This window comes from Clinocottus analis, unplaced genomic scaffold (assembly GCF_023055335.1).
Source record: "Clinocottus analis isolate CAN_PGR_092001 unplaced genomic scaffold, fCliAna1.0.p SCAF_31, whole genome shotgun sequence".
Classification (NCBI taxonomy): Eukaryota; Metazoa; Chordata; class Actinopteri; order Perciformes; family Cottidae; genus Clinocottus; species Clinocottus analis.
In genome coordinates, this window is record NW_027176054.1 from 857501 (window position 1) to 879913 (window position 22413).

Sequence of the window (22413 nt, forward strand, 5' to 3'; positions counted from 1 at the left end):
AGCGTGTGTGTGTGTGTTCTTGTGTGTGTGTGTGTTCTTGTGTGTGTGCGTGTTCTTGTGTGTGTGTGTGTTCTTGTGTGTGTGCGTGTTCTTGTGTGTGTGTGTGTTCTTGTGTGTGTGCGTGTTCTTGTGTGTGTGTGTGTTCTTGTGTGTGTGCGTGTTCTTGTGTGTGTGCGTGTTCTTGTGTGTGTGCGTGTTCTTGTGTGTGTGTGTGTTCTTGTGTGTGTGTGTGTTCTTGTGTGTGTGCGTGTTCTTGTGTGTGTGCGTGTTCTTGTGTGTTCTTGTGTGTGTGCGTGTTCTTGTGTGTGTGCGTGTTCTTGTGTGTTCTTGTGTGTGTGCGTGTTCTTGCGTGTGTTTGTTCTTGTGTGTGTGTGTGTGGGTGCGTTCTTGTGCGTGTGTTCTTGCGTGTGTGCGCGTTTGTTCATGCGTGTGTGTTCGTTCTCTTGTGTTTGTTCTTGTGTGCGTTAATTTGTGTGTGTGTGTTCATTCTCTTGTGTGTCCTCGTGTGTTCTCAACGATACGAAAAAAAGTTAAATTTTTTTGTACATGTTTTTAATAAAGACGTAAACAATATATTTTCTTTAGTGAACTCTAAACACAGAAGTGATAGAAATCCTTCTGATGACGGCGGTTTGGCACAAATACCAAAACTAAATATTAGAATATCTTTTGAGGAAGAGAGACTTATGAACACGTCTATAAAACAGTCAACAGGTTGTTTATTAAAAAGCTGTAAACAAATATGAAACGTCTCATTTCACTTTGTTTAAATAAGACACGAGCTGCTTCAACATGCCTCATAATCCTCTCTGACATCTAAAATGAATTCATATCGCTGTAAAAACAAACTGAATTCCAGCCCCAAAGAAAGCTGCGTTTTACAGGGTGACATTTGAACGCATCGCGATAAGTCTTTCCGCCACCCATGCGTCTTGAGCCGAGAAAAGAAAGCGTCCACGTCGGCGCTCGACTGTTTCACGACGTCGTCGTGGACTCTGGGATCAGATCAACTCCTCAACTAGTTCACTGTTTTATTCGTTTAAAAGCCGAGTCAAAGGAAGTCCTCCTCCCGGTGGATTTGACTCGGAGGCGGTCTGTGTCGAGGCGCTTCGTCCCTAAAGCTTCATGCCCTGAACGTTGGTCCTCAGGTTCACCATCTGCTTCTCCTGCCGCACTTTCTCGTCCTTGAACGCCATCTTGTTGGCTTTCTTCTCCACTCGCCGCTCCTGGTGGAGACACGAGAGGACAAGAGTTTAAAATAAAGAGTTTAAAACAAAGAGTTTAGAACAAATACAGGACTCTCTCTCTCTGGTCGGCTTTGTGTCTCGTGCAGCTTCAACACATGAAGCATAGACTTCTATACAACCAGAGGAGTCGCCCCCTGGTGGTCAGGAGAGAGAATGCAGCTTCAACACATGAAGCATAGACTTCTATACAACCAGAGGAGTCGCCCCCTGGTGGTCAGGAGAGAGAATGCAGCTTTAACACATGAAGCATAGACTTCTATACAACCAGAGGAGTCGCCCCCTGGTGGTCAGGAGAGAGAATGCAGCTTCAACACATGAAGCATAGACTTCTATACAACCAGAGGAGTCGCCCCCTGGTGGTCAGGAGAGAGAATGCAACTTTAAGGCATGAAGCATAGACTTCTATACAACCAGAGGAGTCGCCCCCTGGTGGTCAGGAGAGAGAATGCAGCTTCAACACATGAAGCATAGACTTCTATACAACCAGAGGAGTCGCCCCCTGGTGGTCAGGAGAGAGAATGCAGCTTCAACACATGAAGCATAGACTTCTATACAACCAGAGGAGTCGCCCCCTGGTGGTCAGGAGAGAGAATGCAGCTTTAACACATGAAGCATAGACTTCTATACAACCAGAGGAGTCGCCCCCTGGTGGTCAGGAGAGAGAATGCAGCTTCAACACATGAAGCATAGACTTCTATACAACCAGAGGAGTCGCCCCCTGGTGGTCAGGAGAGAGAATGCAACTTTAAGGCATGAAGCATAGACTTCTATACAACCAGAGGAGTCGCCCCCTGGTGGTCAGGAGAGAGAATGCAGCTTCAAGACATGAAGCATAGACTTCTATACAACCAGAGGAGTCGCCCCCTGGTGGTCAGGAGAGAGAATGCAGCTTCAAGACATGAAGCATAGACTTCTATACAACCAGAGGAGTCGCCCCCTGGTGGTCAGGAGAGAGAATGCAGCTTTAACACATGAAGCAGAGACTTCTATACAACCAGAGGAGTCGCCCCCTGGTGGTCAGGAGAGAGAATGCAGCTTTAACACATGAAGCATGGACTTCTATACAACCAGAGGAGTCGCCCCCTGGTGGTCATGAGAGAGAATGCAGCTTCAACACATGAAGCATAGACTTCTATACAACCAGAGGAGTCGCCCCCTGGTGGTCAGGAGAGAGAATGCAGCTTCAACACATGAAGCATAGACTTCTATACAACCAGGGGAGTCGTCTTAATTAATCGTTGCTTGTAAGTCCTTTCAGAGACGTCTCCCGGCTCGGTGAAGGATCCCAGGAGAAGCGCCTCCTCTTCCTCACCTTGCGTTCTTCCTTGACGGCTTGTTTCCTCTCCTTCCTCTGCTCCTTGCTCTCCTCCTTGTCGCGCGGTTGCGTAGAGACTCGCGGCAGGTCCGAGTCGTTGATCATGGTCATGCGCTCCGCCTGCTTGGCCGTGAGGCCTTTAGGCGGCAGCACGTCCAGCGGGATGCCGGTCTTCTGGGAGACCCGGACCGGCTTCAGCTGAGGAGGCACGGGGCTGTTAGTGAGTCTGTGGGTGTGTGTGTGTGTCTTAGTGTGTGTGTGTGTGTCTTAGTGTGTGTGTGTGTGTCTTAGTGTGTGTGTGTGTGTGTCTTAGTGTGTGTGTCTTAGTGTGTGTGTGTGTGTCTTAGTGTGTGTGTGTGTGTCTTAGTGTGTGCGTCTTAGTCTGTGGGTGTGTCTTAGTGTGTGTGTGTATGTGTGTGTCTTAGTGTGTGTGTGTGTCTTAGTGCGTGTCTTTGTGTGTCTTAGTGTGTTTGTGTGTCCTTGTGTGTGTGTGTGTGTCTTTGTGCGTGTCTTTGTGTGTGTGTGTCTTTGTGTGTGTGTGTCTTAGTGTTTGTGTGTGTGTGTGTCTTAGTGCGTGTCTTTGTGTGTCTTAGTGTGTCTTTGTGCGTCTGTCTTTTAGTGCGTGTTTTTATGTACATGTGTGTGTTTTTTAGTGTACGCATGTGTTAGTGTGTGTGTGTGCGTTTCTGTGTGTCTTTTAGTGTGTGTTTTAGTGTATGTGTGTGTCAGTGTGTGTGTTTTAGTGTGTGTTTCTGTGTGTGTTTTAGTGTATGTGTGTGTTAGTGTGTGTGTGTTTGTGCTAAAGAACGAGGACTAAACAGTTTTCGTACCTTCAGTGGTTCTGGAATGACTTTGGGTCTGTTGTATATGTTGGAATACGTACCTGAAAACAAACAACAACAACATGCAGTCAACACACAAACGATGAGCTAAACTGTTTCGCTGAAGACAAACGTCATGTTTAGAGCGTGTTTACATCAAAGACAACTGAAGTAAAAACTGAACGTAAACTCACTGACGATGGTTTCACAGTCCCACTTCTCTTCCGGAGGCTTGATAACGATTCTCTCCATCTCCTCCTCCTCCTCTTCCTCTTCCTCGTCGTCTTCATCCTCCTCCTTCACGACAGGAAGTTCCTTTGGACCCAAGTCATCGGGCCTCAAGTATCTGAACCGCACAAAAGACGAGTTTAATGGTTAAAAACAACAGTCGGCTCACGATCAAAGATAGTGAATGAAAAGAGGAGGCTCACTCCTTCTCCTTCTGGACGAAGTAATCTTTGATGACCTCCTCCAGCCGCGCGCTGTCCGGCTGGATGAAGCCCTCCAGCTCCGCGTTGTCCAGAGCGCCGATCTCGTCCTCGTCGAACTGTTCGTAGAACTGAACCCAAAAGACCCCAACGGAGAAGTTTGTTGTTTAGTCTGCGGGTTTTATTATTATTGTTATTAATATTAATATCATGCAAAAACATTCCACAAATGGAATCACATGTGATTAAATCATAATGTGAAACACAAATTGCGTCACTATTAATAATAATAACTTAAAACAACTTAATAATAATAATAATAAAATGTGGTCAGCAAAATTTGTAAATATGAAAATATTTAAATTATTTGCTCTTTGATTTCACTTTAAACTGTTTTGGTAATTTAAAATAAAATATATTAAAATGTAAGTTAAAAAAATAAAGAATAAAAAATAAAATGAGTTAAATAAATAAAATAAAAATGAAATAAATAAATAGAATTAGTTCAATAAATACACATAATTATTTAAATAAATTAAATACATTTCAATAAATAATGTAATGCATAAATAATATAATAACACATGGATTGTTCAGTGTTTTATAAGGAAGAAATTACCCAAAATACTTACTTTTTTAAATATAAATGTATAAAGTAAATTACTACGGTATTAATATTAATACAAAGTACTTTCATCAGGTACTTCATACACACAGGAGTACATAAAAACAGGCTGCTTATTTCGTGAACAGGTGCTGTGTTGGAAAACTAACTGAAGCTGTCGGACAGATGAAGTGGAGTAAGAAGTATGAAGCAGCATGAAGTAGAAATCCTCCACTAAAGAAAGAGATCCGGGTGTTTCAGCACTGGAGTGAATGTCCGCGGTGACGCTGCAGAGATGCAACGTTCACCTTTTCGAAGCGGTCGTCCAGCAGCGTGAGCTGCTCGTTCCTCCTCATCACCGACGACGTCATCGAGTACTCGGTGAAGCGGCTCCTCGTCTCCTCGTCCGTGAACATGAACTCTCGAGCGCCGCCGTCCCCGTCGCCCGACAGCCCGCCGTCAGAGCCGAAGTCCTCTTCCTCGTCTGTGTCCTCCCACTCATCACCATCATCATCATCGTCGTCGCTGTCACCTCTGCCACACACACACACAGGACATTTAGACCACTTCAATCCCTTTTTTTAAAAGTGAAACACCACCATAAAGGTTTAACATTTTGGAAACCGTGCACGAAAATCCTCCCGCTCCCATTTTAATACCCAGCATGCCCCATTCAGACAATCTTTTGGCATAAAATATGTAATTTTTTCCATTTTTGAACCGAACGACACAGTTTTCTGAATGAAACTCCTTCCTAACAGGACAAGACTTTGTTTTATTGTGATTTTTGTTGCAGATTCAGATTCTTTAGGTCCTAATCTTTCCAAAAAGGTGTCTTATTGACGCTCCAGGAGGCTTTTTTGGGGAATTTAGCTCATATCATGCTGGATGTTCATAATTACCATCAAATTATTTTATTTAAGAGATTTTTTTTGCAGATATACATTTTTTTCCAAGACTGAACGAATACATACAATAAACACAAGTATTTGAATCAATTTGGGGTTCATAGTTTTCAGCGGGTTAAAGAAATAAAAGATGTATTCATGTTTAGCTTCTGACCGTGTCCCCGCTGCGCCGCTCGCCGCGTTCGCCTTGACGATGAAGTCGTCGTCCAGGAGGTTGTCCGGGTCGTCGAAGTCGAAGTCTTCGTCGAGAGCCGCCACGATGTCGGGGTCCATGTCGAGCCGCGGGCCTGAAGGGAGACGCACAAACCCCATGAGGCAGGAGACAAACACACAAGATGGCCGACGGCCGGAGCTGTGACGACGTGAAACACGACCGTGACACCGGGAAGACGTCCGGATTCATCACAAAGATGTAGCCGAGTTATTTGTACTTGTATTAAAGGAAAAGCAGAAAAGTCTAGAAAAGGAGATCGGGATAAAAAAAACTGTTTACTAGCTTTTGTCTTCACTAATACATCAAAAAATATCAGTGTTTCAGCTTTAGAAGTACATGATCTCTGCTTTTTTATTTTATTTGACAAATAATTCACTTGATTTGATTGAAAGTAATTTCAAGATTGAACGATCTCAACAAATAATCACACAAAAGCACCAATTCTGACTTGTGATTTGTAGATTAAAATCTACAGAGACAAATAATCTCTTAAACCAAACTCATTTTTACCGCGCTAAACCTAAAGGACGACGTTTACGAGTCCAGTGCTCGCTGCACAGCAGACGCTCGCAGGCTGCAGCGTCATTTATTTGGGAAGGATTGCGCCGCCATTTGTGTTTCTGTCACCAAAGTTTCGCCGGACGTTTGTCGAACAGAAAGCTTTGTGTTGTCTGAAAGATTTTCAAAGTCAAACGTGTTGCAGAACCCAGACGTTTCATTTTAGAGCGCTTTACCTGAGATAGGAGCAGCTTTGTTCAGGAGTCCCACCTCCTCTTCAAACTCCGAGGCGAACAATGAGGACGGCAGGTTGATGACAGTGGGCTGAACCTTCAGACAAAAACAGGAAGTTATCTTTTGCTTGTTGAGCTTTTAATGTGAACGTACACGGTGGACGTCCAGGACTGGCGCGCGGCTCACGTCTGATGCGCTGCATTTAGAAAAGAAAGCTCTAGAAGAAAGCGTTAAATTGCTTTATTTTAAAGGTCCGGTTCGCTCGTCGCAAACAGAGGACCAGAAACAATAACGGAAGTTTACAAAAACTACAAACCTGGCGTCTAAATCTGAATTGTTAGAACTTTTCCAAGTTCCTCAAAAGACATTTTTAAACCCCAGAACTTGGTGTAAACTTACTGGAACGGCATTGCCGCCCTCTTCCTCTTTCTCCTCCTCGTCATCCTCCTCTTCATCGCGGGGATGAACCGGTCGCCCGACGGCGTGCGCCGGCGCGGACGCCACCAGCTCGTTTGCGCCGCTGCCCTCCTTCAGGTGCTGCAGGTAGTTGTAGTCGTCGTCGAAGAACACGCCGAACTCCCTCTGCTCCTCGCGCCGCTTCTCCGTGTCGCCCTGAGACGCCGAGGAGAAGACGGAGAGCGCTGAACAGCTGGGACACGTTCTGCACATTGTTTGGTCTTTTAAAAAAGGGGTTAACGTGTGTTGAAAGTCGCGTGACATTCACTACCTTTGAGGCAGCGAGGAGGACGTGCTGCGGGGCTTTCTCATCTGCAGCCAGCGGGTCCCTCTGACTCCGGTGGACGAGGTGAAAGGTCACGGCCGTCTTCTTTTCGATGAAGGACTTCTTCTTTCGATGAGGCTGGAAGAGACAAACGCAGCGGTGAATCTGACTGTTTTATTTGGCAAGATAAGCTATATGAAGTTAAATAACGTTATATGACTACTTCCAGGCAACTGCCTGCGTTCACCCACAAAAAATATAGACAGTTGTCGGTGATCAGTGCACCTTTATAGTTATAGAAGATATATACCAATGTGATTATAAGTTCCATAATCATTGACATTAATCTCATATAACGTCACATGTCTTTTTGTAACCGCAGCAACATAGTTACTGTTAGGCTGTGTTTACATATATAGGATATATTTGGGCTTTACACCTTATTGTAATTACTTTGTCTTAATCTAACACGAGCCGAATTAAGAATACACCGATCGAATAATAGAAATGAAAGCAACCGAATAAAACAAATGCACATTTAGTTAACGATGTTGTCTTTCATAAAAAATAGGGTTAGGGTTTTTTTCATGCACATCAGTGACGTTAGCCACTGTTAGCTATGAAGGTTAGCTTAGGTTAAACAAGTCAAGTTTACCATGTTGTAAATGAATGTCTGCCGCTTTTCTTCGACTAATCGGGTTTAAAGATGGCCAGACCTCAAACGACAGGTGGCAGTTAAAAAGGAATAAACGTTTAAATCCAGAAACTGTAGTTGTTGTTGTTAATCCACGCTGGTTTCTCCTTCACCATGCTGCTGCTACCATCGCTGGGAAGAACCATTTCGGGGAATACCGGGGGGAGGTAATATCGTTAATATCGTTTAATAAACGATATTAATATGATTGAATATTGAGAACTTACGAAATTAGTTTGTAATATTATTGTAGTATATGAATAATCTAAAATTGAAACTTGTGTTTGTATTAGTAATGTGATTAATGTCATTATAAACTGGGTTTTCCCTCGGTAGGTATTGTTGGTATCGTCTACAATCTCTCGCTCGTCATATTCTGTTGGTGGAAAACTAATTTGAAGGCGCATTACCGCCACCTGCTGGACCGGGGAGCGGGAACTTGCAGGATTACAGCAGCAAGAGATAGGAGTAAAGTAAGAAACAAGTAATAAATATAAGTAAACAGTAATACAAACAGGAATAATAATAATAATAATCCACAATAGCACTATTATATATACAGACAGGATGAACACGTATTTAAAAATGTAGTCATATCCCACCAGTTAAAGTGATTAAAGTGACCAAAAAGTTTCCTGTCAGTATTTTACTAATGACTTTTCTGGATAAATATTACTATTGCATTAGTGTGTGTGTTGCATTTTAACTACTTTGTGAACTGTTGGGTAGTTTAGTTCAACATTTGAAGTGCAACACTTGAGTAAATGCACTTAGTTACAGTCCACCACTTATTATGCAGTGATTTATTAAAATAGTTGGCCACTGCAGTTTTTAATCAAATTGTGCATTTGTTTGGGGAATATTTTCAGTGGCGGATGAATCGACATTAGGTGCTCCAGTGTGTGTGTGTGTGTGTGTGTGTGTGTGTGTGTGTGTGTGTGATAGACACATCTATTGTCAGTTTTTGTTCTTCATGGGATTTGTCGACGATAAAATAAAAATAGAATATCTCTAGTCTCAATCGTTGACCTCTTTAGTTAAATATCAGTTTGGGACTTCAGTGTTTAGACGCGTCCACGCCCTCATTCCCCTCCACGCCTGCACTGCGTGGGCACAAACACGTTTACAACATCAATAATTCCTCGCTGGTGTTTTTCCAGATCTCATCTGAACATCAACGGCTGTGAAACGTTTCCTGCTTTTCCAGTTTAATCAACATTCTTTCTTTTATCTCAAAGAAACGCCTCCACCTGCTCTGCAACCTGCAACCTGCAACCAGCAACCAGCAACCTGCACGTCTTACACACTTCATGAAGGTTATTTTAACTTCCGTGTTCAATATATTTATTATATCTGGTCATCAAATCAAATTAACCCCTATGATGACATAAAGTACATTTACTACAGAACAATTTACAGTTTTTACATTCTAATTCATACTGATATTCTGGGAATATATTGTATGTTTTACTACGTTTATTTGATTACATTGCAGATTAAGATTATTTATCCACAACACAAATCAATTATTATTATGTATTATATTATAGATTATAGATATTATAGCCTATGAAGTTAATCTCACTTTTATAGCTCCAACATTAAAGATTGAAGGTAATTCAGTAATATATATATTATTCTGCATAAGAGTACTTTTAGCACTTTAAATACGTTTTACTTTTGTACTTTTACTCAGTAAAACTTTGAATGCATGACTTTTACTCGTAGCAGAGTATTTTTTTCCACTGATGCAAATTGTTGAAATTAAAAGAATAATTTATTTAACTTTGAGACGTTTCAGTGGCTCTGGATCAACTTTTGTTGGTTAAAAAGCAAATTTAGGATCATGAATACCAAACCTCACCTTCCCATCCTGTCAGGTTTAATGTGTTTCAGCTCTAAAGACAAACTACAGGTTCATTTAGTCACATTAAGACGATTGAGATGAACTCTGCAGCATTTCAACCCAAAAACCAGACGCTCCGGATGTTTTATTCAAAGTTTATTTCCATTCACGCAGAGAGAAAATAAAATGTTCCAAAAGCACGAGTCAGCAAATTTTAACAGTTGATCCCAACGATCCAACAGGAAGTATCTCACACTATTTAGTCAAAAAACACACACACAACTAAAAACAGATATATGCTGTGTGTTAAAGGGCATGAATGAGAATCATTTGGAAACGTCCTGAAAGCTCAGCGCCGCACACGGTTTGTTCTTCTGGAGGCGAGCTCGTCCTCAGACGTTCATGGACAGCATCAGGAACTATGAGGGGAGCAGAACACATCAGGACAGTTACCAAACAATCCCATCAGAGCTTGTTTTATGGAGAGAAAAAGCCACAAAACGTCTGTATCTGGATGCATTGAACACATTAAGTAACATACAAGTGAACTATATGGTTTGGTTCATGAGAAAATTCATAAATAGCATTCAAATAGACCCAATGGCCGCCAATGGGGCTATTTAAACGCTATTTGAATTTTCTATAGGGCTATTGGGGCCATTGCACCAATGCACCCAATGGCCCCATTGGGTCCATTGGCCCCATTGGGCCCATTGGGTCCATTGGGCCCATTGGGTCCATTGGGCCCATTGGGTCCATTGGGCCCCAGTAGACCCAATGGGTCCATTGGGTCTACTGGGGCCCCATTGGGACCTCACTGGCACCCCAATGAGTCCTTGTCTGAATGTTCTCTGTACTAAACCTTCTCTAACTTTGTCCTGCTTCACTTTATTAAAGTCAACCTTTGCAGAGAGAATGTTCACGTGTTGAGCGTTCACGTGTTGAATGTTCACATGTTGAACGTTCACGTGTTGAGTGTTCACGTGTTGAGCGTTCACGTGTTGAACGTTCACGTGTTGAACGTTCACGTGTTGAGTGTTCACGTGTTGAGCGTTCACGTGTTGAACGTTCACGTGTTGAATGTTCACGTGTTGAGTGTTCACGTGTTGAATGTTCAGACTGATATTTACACATCTGAACAACATCTCACATGTGATTCTTTCATTATAACACAACATTATTCAAACAGCCGCAGTGGTTGCAGAGATACACACTTTTTATTTTGTTGAGGGTATTTTCGATCACCTGAAAACAGGCTGTTTTAAATGAGACGTTTCCAACGAGCGCCCCCTAGAGGCGTGGTTCGTACCTGCATGATGTTCATGTTCACGCGGCCTCTTTTGTTGCTGTCCAGCACCTGGAACGCTCCTGCAGAGGAAGAGCTCAGTCAGTCGCATGTGTGTGACGCCTCAGAGAAACAAGGTGACCAGCAGAACCGTCCCTGCGGTCGCTCTCTACGTACTGAACATGTTCTCCAGGCGGACGATGCAGGTCAGGTAGTCGTCGAAGTCGATGTCGTAGTTTCCGTCTGCAAACCTCAAGCCCACGAGCTGCAGCAGCTGGTTGTTCAGCTGCATGCCTTCAGGGGAACGACCACGAACACACAACTTTATTCACACACAACTTTATTCACACAGACAGACGAGCGTCATGTTTACTGGAGATGGATTCTTTTCATGTGAGTCTGTCGTGTCTTTTTAAAAAGAGCATATCCGTTGTAATCTGTAGTCGACTCTCACCTGCAGCTTTGAGCGCGATGCGAAGCTCGTAGGACGACATCTTCCCTGAGCGGTCGGTGTCGAAGGACAAGAAGAGCATCTGCAACAACATGAGCTCAGATTTAACAGCTGAAGCACAAAGAACCCACAAAAACACTTAGAACCACTAACAAACACCCTAAAACACTTTAAAAAACATCTAAAAACACTTACAAACACCCCAAAACACTAAGGAAACACTTAAAATACATTTAAAAACACCAGAAATACTTAAAAACACTTAGAACTACCAACAAACACAAAAAAAATCACTCAATAACACCTCAAAACACAAAAAAACTACTCAGAAATACTCCAAAACACTCAAGTATTGTACTAATATTACTAATATTATTCTAAAATGTTCCATTCTGTGTAACAAGTACTTTTAGTTCTGGTACTTTAATATATTTTAATGGAATATGACTTTACTTGTTTACAGCTGCATTTTTACTTTGTGTATTTGGTATTTTTCTTGTCATAAATCATCTGAGTACTTTGGTTTAACACGTACGATCCACTTCTTCATCTTCTCCCAGAAGACCTTGAACTCCTGGAACTCCAGCTTCCCCGTGTTGTCCACCTGCTCGCTGTGAAGGAAAAACACTTTGCACAAAGACTTTTGTCTTGTCTTGAACATGTTTACTCATGTAGCCTCAAACGTCTAGAAACAAGTGATGTGGAGGATACGTCCATCAGGTTGATGATGCTGTGGCAGGTGCTCAGACTCAGCCCGTCAAACTTGATCTCTTTCCCTGAAGAAAAACAGAGTTAACAAAGAAGTGGAGCAGTTACATTAAAGATGTGAGGTGCCTACAGTAAGATAAAAGGTGCCTAAAGTAAGATTTAAGGTGCCTAAAGTAAGATTTAAGGTGCCTAAAGTAAGATTTAAGGTGCATAAGGTAAGACTAAAGGTCCCTAAAGTAAGACTAAAGGTGCTTAAAACAAGGTAAAAGTTGCATAAAGAAAGAAAAAGAAAGAAAGTAAAGGGACTAATTGACAGAAGACACATTTCCTTTGACTCACGTCTGCTGAGGACGCCGTTCAGCATCTGCTGGAGCTCCCTGACGGAGATGGCCTGGTCCTGCAGACACAGCGGAGGGAAAAGTCAACACCAACTCACTCGTACATTGTTGTGCAGCAATGAAAGCTGCATTATTAAAGCCTGCGGCCTCTTAAAGGCAAATTAACTCCTCAACAAGCTGGAAGACAAACATTCCTGAGACAGTATCAGCTGACAGAGTCACAGAGTGACTTTTAGCTCTGGTTTTGGTCTCCACCTGCTCCTGAGGGAAATATTCAAGGTGCATGAAGTAAGATAAAAGGTGCATAGAGTAAAGTTAAAGGTGCATAAAGTAAGACTAAAAGTTCATAAAGTAAGATCAAATGTGCATAAAGTAAAGTTAAAGGTGCATAAAGTAAAGTTAAAGGTGCATAAAGTAAAGTTAAAGGTGCATAAAGTAAGATTAAAGGTGCATAAAGTAAAGTTAAAGGTGCATAAAGTAAGATTAAAGGTGCATAAAGTAAAGTTAAAGGTGCATAAAGTAAGATTAAAGGTGCATAAAGTAAAGTTAAAGGTGCATAAAGTAAAGTTAAAGGTGCATAAAGTAAGATTAAAGGTCCATAAAGTAAAGTTAAAGGTGCATAAAGTAAGATTAAAGGTGCATAAAGTAAAGTTAAAGGTGCATAAAGTAAAGTTAAAGGTGCATAAAGTAAGATTAAAGGTGCATAAAGTAAAGTTAAAGGTGCATAAAGTAAGATTAAAGGTGCATAAAGTAAAGTTAAAGGTGCATAAAGTAAAGTTAAAGGTGCATAAAGTAAGATTAAAGGTCCATAAAGTAAAGTTAAAGGTGCATAAAGTAAGATTAAAGGTGCATAAAGTAAAGTTAAAGGTGCATAAAGTAAAGTTAAAGGTGCATAAAGTAAAGTTAAAGGTTCATAAAGTAAGATTAAAGGTGCATAAAGTAAAGTTAAAGGTGCATAAAGTAAAGTTAAAGGTGCATAAAGTAAAGTTAAAGGTTCATAAAGTAAGATTAAAGGTGCATAAAGTAAAGTTAAAGGTGCATAAAGTAAGATTAAAGGTGCATAAAGTAAAGTTAAAGGTGCATAAAGTAAGATTAAAGGTGCATAAAGTAAAGTTAAAGGTTCATAAAGTAAGATTAAAGGTGCATAAAGTAAAGTTAAAGGTGCATAAAGTAAAGTTAAAGGTGCATAAAGTAAAGTTAAAGGTGCATAAAGTAAGATTAAAGGTGCATAAAGTAAAGTTAAAGGTGCATAAAGTAAAGTTAAAGGTGCATAAAGTAAAGTTAAAGGTTCATAAAGTAAGATTAAAGGTGCATAAAGTAAAGTTAAAGGTGCATAAAGTAAGATTAAAGGTGCATAAAGTAAAGTTAAAGGTGCATAAAGTAAGATTAAAGGTGCATAAAGTAAAGTTAAAGGTTCATAAAGTAAGATTAAAGGTGCATAAAGTAAAGTTAAAGGTGCATAAAGTAAAGTTAAAGGTGCATAAAGTAAAGTTAAAGGTGCATAAAGTAAAGTTAAAGGTGCATAAAGTAAAGTTAAAGGTGCATAAAGTAAAGTTAAAGGTGCATAAAGTAAGATTAAAGGTGCATAAAGTAAAGTTAAAGGTGCATAAAGTAAAGTTAAAGGTGCATAAAGTAAGATTAAAGGTGCATAAAGTAAAGTTAAAGGTGCATAAAGTAATGTAAAGGTGCATAAAGTAAGATTAAAGGTGCATAAAGTAAAGTTAAAGGTGCATAAAGTAAGATTAAAGGTGCATAAAGTAAAGTTAAAGGTGCATAAAGTAAAGGTAAAGGTGCATAAAGTAAGATTAAAGGTGCATAAAGTAAAGTTAAAGGTGCATAAAGTAAGATTAAAGGTGCATATCTCCCCAACACAAGTTTCAGTCAAAGGTTTGGAGTCAAAAGCTCTTCTTTTCTTGGTGCGAGCCTCTTGGAGCCGCCTCCAGCCGTCCAGAGGAGACTGGCAGCCTTTGCGTGACCTTTAACCCCTCTGCTGTGTTCTCACCCCTCCGGCGAGCTGCTCGAACAGCCTCCTCAGGCCTTTCTCCTCGTCCGTCTCGTCCTCTGGAGCGGAGGGCGGCGGCGGCTGCAGGAGACAACGCGGCGGCGTCAGGACGAGTTCAAACGGGCCGATCGATCGACTCCACGCGGGTTATTGATGGATGGGATCTATACTCACGTCTGGGATGTCGGCGTCCACGTTGCTCCCCATCTCGCTGTGGAACAGAAGCTCCAGTTGTGATTCAGGGTTTTAATAATGTTGTTCAGATTTAAAAGCTTCTGAGATCAGGAAGCAACTGAAGCTCTCTATTAAACGCTGATTTGATTTCTTATGATTATTTTAATTCTGTTCTGGTTTTGTAGTTTTTTTCATGAAGTTTCACTATTGTATGGAAGCCCATACAATAGTGTTTTGTCTTTTCCGCCAGGAAAAGACAAAAGTTATGAGATGAAAAGGTCATAATTATGAGATAAGAGTTGCAATAATGAGACAGAAAGTCACCAGATCAAATATTTTATCTCATAATTTCTCGTAAATTTGAATTTCTAGCTCATAATTTTGACTTTCTATCTCATATTTCGACTTTTATCTCACAGATTTGACTTTTTATTTAATAATTATGACTTTCCATCTCATAATTATGACTTATTATCTCATAATATCAACTTTCTATCTCATAAACTTGACTTTCAATCTCATATTTTGACTCTTATCTCATATATTTGACTTTTCATTTAATAATTTTGACTTTCTATCTCATAATTCTTTTCTTCTGATGGCAGTAATGAGCCTCCATACTTTCAGGTTTGAAATGGTTTTGATACTTTTCCTCCCCGCTCCACTCACATGGCGCCGGTCTTCTTCTCGGAGAAGACCCTGACGATGAAGTCGGCCTCGTGGTGCGGCTGGAAGGTGGTGGGCACCAGCAGGTAGCTCCCAGGAGCCAGCGTGAAGCGCTCAGAGATCTCCCGCGTGTTGATGTAGGTCCTGCTGCGCGCTTTGGACGCGTTGTAGCGGAAGAAGTCTTTTCCCAGCTGGTCTTCGTCCTCTGGAGCCTGAAGACGAGACGAGAGATCAACTAAAACACTAAATATCTTTACAGTATAAACACTTATTAGTACACATGATAGAAGCTTAAAGAAGCTACTGAATGGAGCTAAGGTGGTTAATAAGGATCAATATGGATTTTTATTGCTCAATAAGCTTTTTAATCTCACGTGATTATCAATAATCAATGATAATTTTCCAACTGCAATGTCCGGCTCTATGCTGACGATGACATTTTTTACATCACAAATTTGTACATGTTATACGCTTCCTATATAAATGTAGCTTGACTGACGATGCTGACCTGGTACACTGCGAAGCCGATGGTTTCCATGTCCATGCCTTCCTTCCTCAGCTTCCGTCTGTTCTTCTGCATCAGCGCGATCACCACGCTGCAGACGTCGTCGTCGTCGTCAGCGTCCTCCAGCTGCAGCTTGAACTGCGGGTTGGTCCAAAATGTGTCTGCAGGGTGAAGACAACAAAGAGATTAAGATTATTTTTAGGCCCTTTCCTCGAAAATGTCCTCCCCAAACTAAAGGAGGAGGATGATCCCTCCTGGCTTCCTGCTGGTGTGATTGACAGGTCAGGCGGTCTCACCGATGAAGTTCCTGCAGCCGCCGGCGGTGGAGCCGCGGATCCAGTTCCCCTCAAACATGTTGACCTCCCAGTGGCGCTTGGTGTTGTCCGTCAGGTCGTCCGGGGTCATGTTGCAGATCTCCACCTTGTCGTAGTTCTTCTTGAAGTCGTTGAACTCCATCCTGGAGTCACAGAAAATGTCATTTTTTAAAAGACAGTTCATCGTCGCCGCGGAGTTCGATTGTAGAGATTTTTAAAGACGATGATGACAAAAGAAAAACTGAATAAATCAGATGTGAATGTGTTCATTGTGTTCATTGAAGTTTGGGAGTCTGCTAAAAATTCAATATTTAAGATAAAATGTAAAGCTCATGGCACAAGATTATTACTATATGGCTCCTTGCATGAACACTTTCATATTTCTGACCCTTTTTACAGAGTTCACTACACGGCTGCATCCGTGCAACATATTCAATGTACAAACAAAACGCAAAGGCCAAGTCGCAGACAGTCAAGTAGATTTATTTCATCTTTATTTTGTCGTGGACTCACCAGAATTCGCCGTCGTCTGATTTCTTCAGGATGCGATTCTTTTCAGCTTCGTTAACATAATTCCATTCTCTGGACCTGAAACAGACACGAGATGAAAAACAATTAACCTGTTAACACCTCAACGTGCAGAGATCAGAGAGAGAAGAATACTTTCCACGAACAACAACCAACTTTATTTGTTGTTGTTCATTCATGCGACAATTCATGTGTTCATGCAACTTTGAGATTTTACAGGTTAAAGCTTCAGTTCGAGGTTATGTCGATCCAGGATCGGCCATTTTACTCTTAATTATCTTGTCGGTATCTGTGTGAAAGTTTATTTATACGACTATCTTTTTACGGCGTTAGCGTCTCAAATCAAAGAGTCAAAATGTTTCTTTCATCTCTGTTCAATGGTGACGACAAAGAGACTCAAAATGACCCCAAAAAGACGTAAAGCAACTACATGAGTGAATTGGGAGCGTCTTAGCATCTGATGGTTCCAGCTCATGACCTCCTGCTGCACCACCGAAACAACACATGTTCATTTCCAGGATTTAAACCTTTGCTGCACGTCGTACCTTCTTTCTTTCTCCTCGATTTCTACACCATCCTCTGTCAAATAAAGGCTGAAAAGCCAAAACAGGAGTCCCCTGCTCCGATTGTCTCTCTCTACTATCACTGTGTCCTGTCACAGAAAATGGCCCCAATGGCCCCAATGGGTCAATGGGCCCATTGGGGCCATTGACCCATTGGGATTAAATGACTATTGGGACTATTGGGGCCATTGGAACTACTGGAGCCATTGGGACTATAAGGACGATCGGGATTATTGGTGCCATTGGGACTATAAGGCCTATTGGGACTATTGGGGCCATTGACCCATTGGGACTATTGACCCATTGGGCCCCGAGCAGCTTCAAACCGACCACGTGTTAGGATAAAGTGGTTTTCCCCTTCATGCTCACCCGTCACTCCAGGGGCCGTTCCACTCGACCTGACCCCAGGGGTTCCTGATCCGGATCAGCTGGACCTTCTGGCCTCGGACCGTCACCTTGAAAATCAAACAATTCATTTTGTTGGTGTGAGAGTTTGCGTATTTGGCTCCGCTTGGTAAAACGTTCCCTGAAAGTAGGAATTAAAAGAAGACACGCCCCTAACAGGTTAATTGGTCTGACTCTCCTCAACGCAATGAGATATCAGAAATCTTTCAACGCAGTCTTGAAGATAGAAAGATAATTCTTTTGACACAAATTTGACTCCTATTTCATGCGACTATTTTCACCAGGCCTATTGCTGCAATGGATTCCGGTCATGGATACATGCGACTGTGGCCTCACCTCCTCCAGGCCTGTGATGGAGTACGCGTGGCCCTTCACCAGGCCGGTGCTCGTCTTGGCCTCAGACTCTGCAGAGCTGGAGATCTGGAGGAAGTTAAATAAATAAATAAAAAGGTGTTTAACGCTGAAGTACTGGCTGGACGTCTTGTACGGTGGAAGCGACGGTCTTTACGTCGATGGAGCAGCCCATCATGGAGCCGCGGTCCAGGGCCTTCTTCATGATGGCGAACAGGTTGTCCGGAGCGTTCTTGGTCTCGTAATTCTCACCGACGCCGCCGGTGAAATCCTCCATGGCCTCCATCGTGCTGCCGCCCTTCAGGGACTCGTAGCTGCCGTGCAGTCTGGATCAAACGAGACGGGGGAAACGCGTCGCGGTGGTTAAGACGGAAACTAACGGCGGCCAGACGTTACCTTTATTTACCCCAGAGATTTAATGACGAAAATAGAGCATAGTTTGTGACTCATAGTAAATACTGATCATCTCCTCAACCCCAAGGTCTATTTGAATAATTTAAAAAGCTATGATATACATGAAACCCTTGTGAATATAGATAATAAGTATATTATATACAGACTACAGTGTTTTCACAGGCTCTCCGATATTTTAAAAATGATAATTATACTGATATGCACATAATAATAAATACAATATATAAATATACCCATGCACTTAATGTGCACTTAAAATATGTATATTTATTTATGTATATATTTATATATATCATATATGTGTTAGTGGTATAGTAGTTTATGATAGTACACAGAAATGTGAAATATATTTAAAAAAATAATTTTAAAAAGTATTTTTTTCTTATCTTCACTATATGTGCAGACATAGCTCTATATGTTAGGAGTATCTGTGCGAAGTTTGGCTTTGATTGAGTGACGTTAAGTATTTTTTATAATTATTTTAGTTCAGGATTTTCGAGCGATCGCGTCAATTTCGCCAACCCTGAAAATTCCCACACTCTTTGAACGGTCCTCGCTCCACACAGCCGCCATGTGCCGCGCGGAGAGACGAAGCTACGGAGTCCCGGACAGGCCAAATAGTGCGACGGGACGTGTGGAGGCCTTACTTACTTGGCGTAGGCTTTCTCCAGCAGGGCGCTCCAGAACTCGTTGTTGGAGGCGGAGTGCAGCATGATGAGCTGGTCCCTCACCGTCGGCAGCCGGTCGTCCACCACCACGTCCAGCCACTTGTTGTGGTTCCAGAACTGAGGGACACAAGTGTGCTGTTCATCGTCTGCTCCACGTTTCATTATTACACGCAGAGAGATGACAAGAGGTATGGAAGCCCATTCCCGCCACAAAAAAAATTAGGGCCAGGAAAAAAAAAAAAAAAAAAAATTAGGGCCATAAAAAAAAAAAAAAAAAAAAATTAGGATAAAAAAAAAACACAAAAAATTAGGACCAGAAAAAAAAAATTAGGACCAAAAAAAAAAACAAAAATTAGGACCAAAAAAATAAAAAATAGGGAGAAAAAAAATATTTTTTTTCGTTGACAAACATAAAGAAAACATCTAAGCAATCTGTTATTTCATCACTTTGGTTTTAAAAAAAAAAAGTCCAATCTTGTTTCAATTCAAAAGATCTTTTAGTAAATAACAAGAGCACTTGAATATAAAACAGTGCTTGCTCGGCAATGTCAACCACCTGTAAGCCCGTATGGATGGGTTACTTTAAAGTAAATAATTCATTCAATATATGTGTGGACTTTGCATTTTACTCCGTTCTTAAAAATGGTCAATGGAAGGTCAACAATGTACTTTGTCTGTATTAGCTACAATTATATTTAGGCAGTAACTGTAATTTTGCCATTTATAGTCAGTAGTCAAGTTCTCATTTCTCTGAAACTTTTTTTTGTTGCCTTTTTTCAAGTCAACGGAAAAAAAGACAACAAAAAAAAAATCTTTTTTTTTTTTTTGGTCCTAATTTTTTTTTTTTTTGGTCCTAATTTGTTTTTGTTATTTTTGGTCCTAATTTTTAAAAAAATTTTTTTGGTCCTAATTTTTTATTTGTTTTTTTTTTGGTCCTAATTTTCTCTTTTTTTTTTTTTGTCCTAATTTTTTTTTTTTTTTGCGTGGCGGGAATGGGCTTCCATACGTTTCTCTCCTGGAACGAAACTTTTTTGTTGTTGCCTTTTTTCAAGTGAACGGGAAAAAAAGACAACAAAAAAAAAAATTTTTTTTTTTTTGGTCCTAATGTTTTTTTGTTTTTTTTTGGTCCTAATTTTTTTATTTATTTTTTTGGTCCTCATTTTTTAATTTGTTTTTGGTCCTAATTTTTTTTTTAATTTTTTTTGGTCCTAATTTTTTTTTTTTTTTTGCGTGGGCTGTCATACGTTTCACTCCTGGAATGAAACTTTTTTTTTGTTGCCTTTTTTCAAGTCAAAGGAAAAAAAAGACAACGAAATTTTTTTTTTTTTTTTTTTGGTCCTAATTTCTTTTTTTTTTTGGTCCTAATTTTTATTTTTATTTTGGTCCTAATTTTTTTTTTTTTTTGCGTGGCGGGAATGGGCTTCCATACAAGATGTGTTTCTAATTTGGGGGGTTTGTTATTTTTTTCGACACCTGTCAATCAAACTAACACGCCCCGCTCCCTAAAAATACTTTATGATACTCTCTATGAGCCTTAATATCGCTGTAACAGAAAAACAAACAATAAAATCACCCTTTTAAAGATAACTCAGGACTGTGTGACCCGTTATATCAGGTCACAAGGTACAAAGCAAGATAAATACATAGTTATACCCCCCAAAAACATGTTAGGTATCAAATTAAACTTTGAAATCTGGCCTACAATAATATATAATCCTCTAAACACAACTCAAGCAATAAATAGGATTAAGGGTTAGAGTTAGGGCTCAAAGGGCTTCACTGTTTCGGGTATGTGAAGCCTTTTTATTCATATTGTACTTATTTAGTTTGTATATTAATCTATTTATATATTTTTATATCACATACTGTGTAGCTACAATATCTGTAGCAATATTTGAGATTAATTTTATTTGGGAACGAGGTCCAGTGTTTAAAAAACGTTAAAAAAGTGTGTTTTATGCAGGGATGGATGGAGGTTTCAGAGTTTAATTCACTATATTAAAAGTTGTTTCATCCTTCGTTCACACCCTTTAGCCTGCAGCCAACCAGCCGCCGGCGCTGCGTACCTGGAAGTGAAAGATGCCGGCGTACGAGCGGTCAAAGTCCTGGTTGTGGGGCACGACCCGGGCCAGCGTTTCCTGTTTGAGGGTCAAGGATGCGATGGCCGCCAGGAGCCAGCAGTCCCCTGTGGTGACGAGACAGGGTGCATCATGGGTAAGCGATTAGAGATGTGCAAACAGACAGAAACCTCGTGCGGACGGCTTGAGAACCAACCGAGCTGCCCTTGGCAGATGTCCGTCCTGCTCGCATCGCCGACGATGAACTTTGGGTTCTCGCAGATCTCCTGCAGAGAGAGAAAAAAAAAACAGGTTTGGTTTTATTTATGAAAGAGGAAAAAATGACCGTTGAGAGGTGACACAGGTGCCGCTGATAGGCGTGTTCACATTCCAGGCATATTAATCAATCTCTCAAACGAAGACACACGCCAAGCTGAAAGGCAGCTGAAGCATTTTTTACTCTGCAGCAACGCCCAGGAGAGAAATATGTAGTCACTGGAAGCAAAAAAACGTGATGGGTGAGTTTACCACAGTTTACTCAGAGCAGGTTATGTCAAGAGGTGGAACATGCACGACGGGGAACGTCAGAGAAAAGCTTCCAAGCGTTTAAATCTCGAGCCGATCGGCTAAAAATCAACCGACTCAAAAAGGACTTGTGACTCCTGAGCGGCTGCCGAGCGGTTTTTTTTCTGTATCTGCAGATAGCGAGGAGGCGCGCGGGGATAAAGTCTGCCTGTGCACTCGGCCCTGTTTACACAGTTTTCTTGCAAAACTGGTTTCGCGGCTACGACACGGGGATATAAAAAAAAAGAAAAGGGAAAAATCCACTTCAAATAAACATCACGCTGTATTTCTTCAAAGCCGTCAATAAGTATCAGTAACTACTGATCACGCTACTGGCTCAACTGCCACAGGCTGCTTTCATTCAGTCTCACTTATGAGACCTTTCAGAGCAAATATGACGCGTTTTACACACACAAAAAAAAAGTACTAGTGTCTTGACCCGTCATGTACAACCTAGTCAGACGCTCGGCTCACAGAGAAAACACAACATTTCATTCATTCGAGTGAATTTGAGACACAAATTGGCTCAATCCAACAGACTCAAAACACCTTTTGGACTCTTTTTTTTTTCTGGTCCTTTTGACGCGAGCATCAGCCTCGCTACATGATCCCATACGATACCTTTGGCCTCTTCCATTCAATGTTGACGGGGACGCTCTGGCTGTAGTAGAGCGAGGAGTCGGCGGCGGGGAAGTCCGGGTCCTCGAACAGGACGCCCTGCTTCAGGCACTCCAGCCGCAGCTCGTCGAACGACTTCCCGTCCGACTGCGTGTCCACGGCCTTGCTGGAGCCGGAGCCCCGGCCCGACAGGGTGGACTGGAGAGGCATCCTCTTCGTGGGAGGAAGACGCTCGGAGTGGAGGACGAAAGGGAAGGAGAGGTGTGTGTGTG

General features: G+C 41.4%; 2 protein-coding genes across 2 annotated transcripts; both read right to left on the minus strand.

Annotated features, from left to right (window-relative positions):
• Positions 1–702: 702 nt before the first annotated feature.
• ltv1 (LTV1 ribosome biogenesis factor) lies at positions 703–7806 on the minus strand. The gene is made up of 11 exons (XM_068595609.1): positions 7646–7806; positions 6997–7128; positions 6669–6881; positions 6272–6365; positions 5478–5610; positions 4724–4949; positions 3815–3942; positions 3578–3729; positions 3393–3445; positions 2560–2760; positions 703–1226 (listed from the first exon to the last, which is right to left on the minus strand). The coding sequence occupies exons 1-11, from the start codon at positions 7646–7648 to the stop codon at positions 1116–1118; spliced, it is 1446 nt and encodes a 481-aa protein (XP_068451710.1). The 5' UTR covers positions 7649–7806; the 3' UTR covers positions 703–1115.
• Positions 7807–9671: 1865 nt separating this feature from the next.
• On the minus strand, positions 9672–22413 carry capn9 (calpain 9). Its single transcript, XM_068595602.1, has 20 exons — positions 22145–22413; positions 21177–21246; positions 20969–21087; positions 18886–19019; positions 17978–18146; positions 17806–17889; positions 17434–17519; positions 16487–16561; positions 15956–16116; positions 15663–15820; positions 15158–15366; positions 14489–14525; positions 14315–14395; positions 12314–12371; positions 11978–12042; positions 11802–11870; positions 11270–11348; positions 10993–11109; positions 10840–10898; positions 9672–9949 (listed from the first exon to the last, which is right to left on the minus strand). The coding sequence occupies exons 1-20, from the start codon at positions 22349–22351 to the stop codon at positions 9923–9925; spliced, it is 2064 nt and encodes a 687-aa protein (XP_068451703.1). The 5' UTR covers positions 22352–22413; the 3' UTR covers positions 9672–9922.